The following is an 8,872-nucleotide window of genomic DNA, read 5'->3' as shown; positions in this document are numbered from 1 at the left end:
ACACAATTAGCACATCTAATCATGTCTGAACAACAAGCTTACCGACAGAATACATTAGGCAACTTTACAAATTTGATAACAATCACAACCTTATGCTTATGGCCAGGAACTCTTGCTTAAGATTGAACTGAGTCACCTTCATGGGAAACAAATGAATTCCATGGAAAGGTATCAGGGTTTTCTGGTTTATGCTGTACACTTTCTCATAAGCAGTACATTGACAAAAATCATAAGAATGGATTGCTATTTAAATGCTAATTTTGAATGCATGTTTTAGCATTAGAGTAAACTTAATGGAGTACAATAAATATAATTAATTTGAACTTATGGATAACTGCAACATATTTGGCACTAATGTAAAAACAATTACAAACCTCTGAAGTGGGTTTTATTTTGCACTTACTTTTTTTGTGCTTAAAGATTACCTGTTCACACCATTTTTTTAAAATGAGACCCTGACACAAAGACTCAAAGCCTGAGTCAGGTAATGATATCTGTAATGATAATGGTTTTGTTTATAGGTTTTGAGTAAAAATAAAAAGATTTAGAGATTCTGAAAATTCAGAACACTTCCACCACCCACCCCCCAAAAAAAACTGGTAAGCAAAATGACCATAAAATCAAGATGTTTATTAACCATACAGATTTGAGGTCTATATGGTTGATCGTTGATCGTTACTCAGACACTACTGAAAATAGATAATCATAACACCCTATTCTCTGACACAATGCATGATTGTAACTCAAAGATATTTAAATTATTATATGATAAATGTTAACACATTAACTTTAAAGACTTTAACCATGAGAGGTCCCATATGGAAATTTACTTAATAGTTGAAATCTCCTTTGTCTCTTATGCAATAAAATTACCTCACAGTGAATATGTCTACCGCAACAGGTATAAACAGTTACCCGCTCACTTCACTACGCAGTGGCTGCAGTGCATGGTGTTTTGTTTCATTTAACACATCCCATCTTAAAATACACTAATACAGAGAGGTGGCATTTGGGGCTGAGTCACACTTGACTGTATTAAATCTATTCAGAACAAAGGAGAATTTAATTCATGTGAAGGCAGCAAGCTAAACTTGAGTTTTCCTCACTGCCAGTTGCTGAAGATGGCTGGTGGTGCAGTATGTAGTCACGTTAATCCTGCATGAGATCAGGCTGCCCGTGATGGAGGTGGTTCTCTGTGGTGCTCCCCATCACCACCAGTGCCACCCTGCTCACCTCTGGGCCACACCACTTTCTTCCTCCCGTGCTCCACTCTTCCAATGCTTGCACCTACACGAAGAGCGAAGCTGGCATGTGAAGTTAGCAGAAAACTAACCTACCAAAAAAACCCCAAACCCAACCCCCAGTCTTTTCTAAAGGTATTATTCTATTTTATTCCTATTGCCTAAATCTCATAATGGGCAAATATGGCAGGTATGTCTGGACACCAAGTTTGTCTGGCAGGGTAAAACCAGCAGTAACAAGCCTTCTTGCTTTCTGATAGATGGAATTGTTGTCTCAAAAGAATCACTTTAAAAAATATTAACATTCCCTTCACTGTAGAAAGGTTAAGTACAAACAATCAAAGAAACAGTTGTGATCATAATTAAGAAATGAGAAGACAGTTAAGAGGTATTAGGATGTTATTCTAAATTACCAATGAACGTGAACAAATGTTTTTCCAAGTTCAGAACAGATTACCAGTATAACAAAGATCTACCTTGACAAACCTAGCAAAATTCATAGATTTCTAATAGAATTATATTATAGCACTTTAATCACCAACAACTTCATACTGTCACAATTTTCATGAAAGAAATGAAAGAAGTTGATGTACCTGCTAAAATCTGGTTTCTTAAAACAGTTTGTTTTCCAGAAAGGTAAGTCTTAGGCTAAAAATCTAAATGTAGATTTAGATTACAATATCACTATATAATTGCATTTAAGTAAATAAAATATTTTTATAATACCTGACAATGTGAATTTAATTTTTTGCTGGTTAAACTCTGTTCTTTCTTTTACTGAAATAAAAGTAATTTATAGTAATTTTGCAGTATTTATTCATTTTGTTATTTTCTATGTGTAAATTTGAACTCCCTGAAAGTAATTTATTTTTTTTAATATAGCTAGGTCATGTTTGTTTCTATACTACTGAGTTTACCTTATTAAAAACATTCAAGAAACACTGGATTTTCTGTGAATTGTTATACCAGCTACTGGGAGAATATTTGCTTCCCACAGAACAGCGAACATGACCTTCTACTACCCAAAAGATAATCCATATATGTTGTCAACTTTGTTTTCCAGTTGACAGAATTAATCAACATCAGTATTATATTTCATAAGAGTCCTAGTCTTATAGTCAATTATGTCAGAGCAAGAATTTTGTTAAACATTTTGTTATTTTGTGTATATTACTTTTGGCACAGTTTTATGTTTTATAAAAGTAGATCCTTGCCCCACCATAATCACCAGTGTGTATTGGTGCATACCTTTGGTGAGAACCTGCTTGGTTTTTTCATTATAATCAAAAGCCTATTCTAAAGGGCTGTTAAGAGTCTCACCTCCTTTGGTTGCAGTGGTATGCTGAGAATGTCAGCCTCTATGGACGGCTCATTGTTCATGCTGATGCAATATAATGGTTCGCCCAAGAAAGAAGGTTTCTTCAACCTTTTTGTGTTGAGTGCTCTTGACATAAAGTAACCTTCAGTAATATTCTTATCTCCCATCTTCTGTAAGCCTTCTAGGTCATCAAGTTCCTCTGTTTGGGCCAGTGAATCCTTTGATAAGTGACTATCAGCCAATGCTTTGCTGATATAGTAGCCAGGGATTTCACTCTCTGCGTTAACACATAAGCTTTTGTCTTCAAGTCCAGCCTTTTCCTCAGCCATTAACATCCCTACAATATGGTCTTCAACTAACATTTTGGAAAGAGTAGATGTGGAGTGAAGAGTGGAGTCTTGACTTGTGTAACAAGGGGGACTTAATCCACCAGAAAGAGATTCCTGAGACTTTGGCATGGTAACGTTGCTTATTGTTCTCTGAGGCTGCATACATTCTTCCAGAAGGGTCTTAAGCTGCTCTTCAGAGAGGCCCATTTGTTCTTCAGTCTGAAGAAAAAAAAAGGGCAAGAATTTCTTCTGTCAAAATATAATTAATGAAAAGCAGCGCCATAAAACAGTTTGAGAGATACAAAAGCACAGACGGAACTCTTAAACAGATATCAATGTTTTTCAATTCAAACTGAATTTAAATATACATTTAGATAATCACATCATTTATGTCACATCTTCACCAGGTTCTAGATAGATTAGATGCTGAAAGTTAAGAGTCTGATGTTCACAGGGCACTGAGAGGCTTTTGGTTTTGCTTAGTATTCCACTAGATATCACTGCTCTTTAACTACCAAAGCACGTACTTTTTCATACATCTCTGTTTGTTGTGTACACATACAGACATACACACACACACACACTTTAAGATTGTAGTTATGGAAAGCAAACCAGCACATTGCTAAAGGACTTTCAGCTGTTGGGGCGATGCAACTGGGGTCAAAAATACTTTTGGACAGCACCAGCCCACAAAAATTGTCACATATTGACTGAAGCATTCCCAGACGCTCACTGCAGAAATGCAACACAGCCTTTCGCAACCATGTGACAAAAAGCACATCAGTTACTCATCCGCAGGACCTACCACTTCAAGTATGTCCCTTGGCATGTGACAGAAGAAAGCCCTATCTTCCGTACAACAGTTTTGCTGCTTTCTACAAGCTGCCACTGCTTGGATAGCTCATGGATGTAGCTTCTCAGTCAACTTCTTATTCAGACAGTGGCACACTCCCATCATTTTTATCATGCAATTTCCTTTACTGGATGTTTCTTAAAATTTTATATTAAGCATAATGACTGATAATAGCTGGTAATGGTGAAGAATAACAAAGGATGTTTTGCTTAAAGAGGTTTGCAATGGGAAATTACTTCTAGCCTTTACAGTCCTTAATGCTCCTTGGTAAAAGAGAAGCACAACACTCCCTAACAATTTAAAGATTGTAATGAAAAGTATAGGACATATTTTAGATAAGCATAATACATTTGCTCATGAAATATGATATAAAGAAGATATAATAATATATATTATAAAAGTTGCAGATACTATATGATATTTAATGGAAAAAGATGCTTTCTACAATCAAAACCTTAGTTTTCCCCAATCTGATTAACTCCTTCAGGCTGCAATGATTTATCTCAAACAACAAAATTATTCACAGTGGAGTGACTATTACACAGAATTTACTTTACTTTGTGCTAGAGCATGGAGCTACTGTCATTTCAGACGGAAGATCAATATCACATGATTTCTTTTCTCTGAAGGTCTCTTATCCAAGTAGAGGAGTGATATGACCCTGTTTGATGCATATGACACAATGAATCGCACCCTAAGTAGCACAGGGTGTGTGAATTACACCTGAAAACTGATTATTCATGTTCATGAAATGGGACAGTTTTCAGTCAGGAAGGAAATAGCATTTCTTTGTTAAACTTGTGCCTATTAAAAATTACAAGGTAACACTACGAAGCGAACAAGAAAGACATTTTAGGTTACTTTCAGTCACCATTCTGTATTTACGTGTTCAAACATCAATAATAGCTAATAACCACTACTATAGACTGATTACTTTACAGTAGCTGATGTACTTAAACTCAGTTTTACAGATTTATTCAACCCACTAGTCTTTTCCTGCACAGATCAATTTCCTTCCCAAAGACACTTTGAGTTCCCTTCCTACATATAGAAAAGAAGTGTAATAAAGAAATTGAGATATTAAGGGCTTTTAAACAAATAAACAAAAAAATAAACAGAGCATCTACAGACTATCATTATGTGTAGAGAGCTTTTTTAGATTAACAATCAGGTAGTTATTGAGATTCAGCTAATCTTGGTATTAATCAATGTACTTTTGATAATACAACGGAAATCAAACCACAACTTTAAGCACTTATTTAGATAACAAAGAAAAAAATATGACCACTTCAAACTTTTCTCAGGCTTTTAAATTTCATAGTGCAGAAAGTATTCACTGATGAAAAATAAGTCAGACAGGGAAAAACAATTAGTAGTAAAACACACCACAAATCCAAAATGAAACATGGAATTTTTCAAATTTTCACTCAATCTAATCTGCCAGCCTGTGCTGAATTCCTTACATTTCTTGAAGGAGTACTTTAACTTGCAGGACAACGTCCCTTTACAAGTAGTTATTATTAGAATGGACTCACTATAAGAAACAAGATGCATTCCCTCAGGCAGAGCACCACAGTAACACAGTTATAGCACTACTGGAAGCACAGCTGCATCTAGAGTATATCCACAGAGCAGAATATTATGCTACGTGAACGTAACTATATTTGTATCACAGAAGATTCTCACATCTGGAAACCCGCATGGATTCCCACATGTTTTTGAGTGTGTGGTTCTATACTAACATATTTCAAAGCTCTTGGCCAAGATAATTTGGAGGTAATTTTATGTTAATGACAGGGCAATTCACTCGCTGCAGAAAGGAATTCTGCATCTGGTGTAAATGACTGGCTGAGTACAAAATTAAAATAGCAAGGAAGATCATCTTGTCCTGCCTTTCTTTTGTCCTTTTATTCCACCCATCCTCACCCCATTTATCTGCAATCTACATTTCCTTGTCCAAATTTATTTTTTTCTTTTTTTTTTTTTCCCTTTCAGAAATATCACATGGTTTGTGTTGACAATTAGTTCATAGATTATCTTGATTATTAACAGAGGGCTAGGTGGGAAGATTTAGAGCCTAAGGCGAGCCAAGAGGGACGTGAGTATAACAGCTACAGAGCGAAAAGTTTTGGTGACTTGTGGGCTTGTTTTCCTCCAGAATGGCAGGCCTGCAGGCAAAGCAGACAGTGTAAAACATTGCTTATTTTTGTTCTTTATTTATCTCTCCCTTCCTTTGGATTGTTTTGTAAGACATGCTTGCAAGGATACAAAGATAAGGAAAGAGAAAATATTTAACATAACTTTCCAAAAATCACATTTTGAAGGCTCACTGTTTGCAATTTTCTTGTGCCAAAATCATTTTAGGGTTAAGGAAAAATATACAGCAGAGGAGAAGATAGCTCTTAAATAGCCATCAGTCATCCACTCAGCAGCAAGAAATTTACCTTGAAATGAAAGCAGAAAGGCTGCTGTTGAAATCAGAAAACTGAGTTTAGGGAAACATGTAATACCCTAAGGAGAGACACCTCACACAAAAAAAGGCTGTGCATTTGCAACCAAATGAGCATTTTAACTCGTGGGATCGCATAATACAGCAACTGTATTAGGAGTTTGCAAAGTATACACTCACACACACCAGAAGAAATCCTGTCACAGCTAACTGTACTAGTTTAGAGTCACAAGACTGGGAATCAGTAACACAGTCTTAGGGAGACACTAGATTCTACTTCTCCCAAGCTTTCACTGCCCTCACTGTAAATAATTTACAACTCCCATACAGAAAAAATACTTCAAGATATTTCTTTAAAAATACAAGGACATAAAATTAATGTAATTCAAAATGCAGAAACAGCCCACTAGACAAGGGAAAATGAGCTATTAGGTCTGGTTCCCATTAAAAATTGGAAAACCCTTTAATTGTTCTGGCTAATTTTTAATAGGACACTGAGTCCTATTCATTTCCTAGGCTTTTTACCGTTAATGATCCAAAAACCTAATTTCTAGCCAGGATTTTAGGAGCCTGCTAATGACCTTTACTGTTTATGTGTGGCTAGTTTTTCACACACTTGTGGCCCTTCTCTGACTGAAGATTTCTTGTTCCTTGCTGAATTCCTCCGAGACATGGGTCTATAGAGAAAACCTTACTGCATGTGGTAGGAATGCAAACATGTAGATTGCTGTGGACAGACCTGCTGTGACTACCAGCTTGCAAGTTCAAAGCTTTAGGCTTGTTTTCCACAGTCACAGAAACAGACTGACACTGAAAGGCCTTATCAGATTTTAGCATAGGGAGAAAGCTAATATGTCAGGATTATTTCTAATTATAGTAAATAATCCTAAAATGACACACAGTAAATGAATAAATACTAGAAAGCCAGGACTATTTAAGGACTCGTGTAGCTGGCACGCCTATAAACATGTATATTTTATTGCTTAATGTGAAAGTATTACAATCAACAGTTCTCATGATACTTTATTTGCCTGAAAGAATTTATTGATGCTCTAATTTACTTACATTTTTACTGATGTACAGGGCTGCAACAGTCAATTCCAAAGTAACTGCTCTCTTCCTGATAAAAAGACTCCATTTTAAGAGTACACTGTTCTATTAAGACAATATTCAGATTTTTGACATATCAGCACAGGAAGGTTTTATAAGTTTTAGTTGTTTCATGTCTTCTTAATAGTTTCTCAAACAGCTCTGTTCTGCTTTGAAAAGGCAATCTTTGCCTACTCAACTCAACGTGCACCGCCAGCTCCAAGGTCTCACCTTTATGCATCACACCGAAGCACCATGCACTTGTCTATGAACAGTACTGGTCAGTGCTACTGTGGAATATTATTAACATGCTGCACACAAAACCAGTCACATCATGTCATTGGGGAAGAGCTTCTTACAATTTCCAGAAATGCTAAAAGCCCAAAGTTCTTTCCCACCACAGAAGTCAGGATTCGTGTCCATAACTTGTAAACTAATTTAAATTATGGGAATATGTCCTTATGAGACTGTTGTGGGTTAACCCCAGTAGGCAGCTAAGCACCACACAGCTGATTGTTCACCCTCCCCACCCACCCACCCACCCCCGTGGGACAGGGGAAAAGGCAAGGAAGAGTAAAAACAATAAACTTGTGGATCAAGATAAAAATTGTTTAATAAGCAAAGGAGAAGGGAAAGGAGAGAGAAAGAAATCAAAACATGTGATGCAAAGGCGATCACTCACCACCTCCCATGGGCAGACCAATGCTCGGCCAGTTCTTGAGCAAAAGATGGGTAACTTTCTAGAACCCTGCTTTTTCTCTTTTTATTGCTGTGCATGATGTTATGTGGCATGGAATATCTCTTTGGTTAGGTCGGGTCATCTGCCTCGTGTCCCCTCCCAGCCCATTGCGCATCCCCAGTCTATTGACTAGGGGGGCAGAGCAAGAAACAGAGAAGGCCCTGACGCTGTGTAAACACTGCTCAGCAACAGCAAAAACATGGGTGTGTTATCAATCAGCATTGTTAGGTCACAAATCCAAACAGGCACCCGCTGCTATGAAGAAAACTATCTGCATCCCAGCCAGACCCAGTACAGACACCTATACATCCACTCCTACAAAAAACATTCTTAACTGTCCTGCACGACATGTTACTACTTTTAGTGCTTGCTTGTTTTAAAAATGCTACTTTATGAGAAAGAGCTTAAAGATTGTCAAAGAAAAAAGTTAATCTTTCCTCTGTAGGGCTACTTCAGAAGAGTTATTTCAGAATGTAATGAGAGAAAACGTAACTAGAGTAGATAGAAAACATGCTTACAACTCAGTGAGCATGTTTCTGGGGAGGACTGTAACGTGTATTGATTTGATAGTGTTAAAAGTGAAGACCAGAAACGAAATAATGGATTCAGAAATTAAGAGCTCCTTGTGCTACAGTCATGATTCAACAACTAGTGGTCTGGTGCTTATGCCTAGTTTGGGTGGGTTTGGGAAATTCTGTACTGTTTCAGGAAAGACATAAATATTTAAGAATGAACAAGATTCCTGAGCCATAGAGAAAATCTCCTGCTTATGTCTGTTCTCCTCCTGTCTTTCCTAGTTAGTTACTGTCCTTTCTTATTTTTCCTGTCTCTGTAGCAGCAGCAGCCACAGAAAA

The 8,872-nt window shown here is 36.9% G+C and overlaps 1 protein-coding gene across 1 annotated transcript in view; it reads right to left on the bottom strand.

The window, feature by feature from the left end:
• Positions 1-2,537: 2,537 nt before the first annotated feature.
• FSIP1 (fibrous sheath interacting protein 1) overlaps positions 2,538-8,872 on the bottom strand; it is a 76,456-nt gene continuing 70,121 nt past the window's right edge. The window contains exon 11 of the mRNA XM_074149756.1: positions 2,538-3,107. Coding sequence (XP_074005857.1) covers positions 2,538-3,107 — 570 coding nt within the window. The remainder of the gene's footprint in view (positions 3,108-8,872) is intronic.

The sequence above is a fragment of the Numenius arquata genome, chromosome 6 (assembly GCF_964106895.1).
Source record: "Numenius arquata chromosome 6, bNumArq3.hap1.1, whole genome shotgun sequence".
In the NCBI taxonomy this organism is placed as follows: domain Eukaryota; kingdom Metazoa; phylum Chordata; class Aves; order Charadriiformes; family Scolopacidae; genus Numenius; species Numenius arquata.
This window is presented reverse-complemented; position numbering and strand designations above follow the sequence as displayed.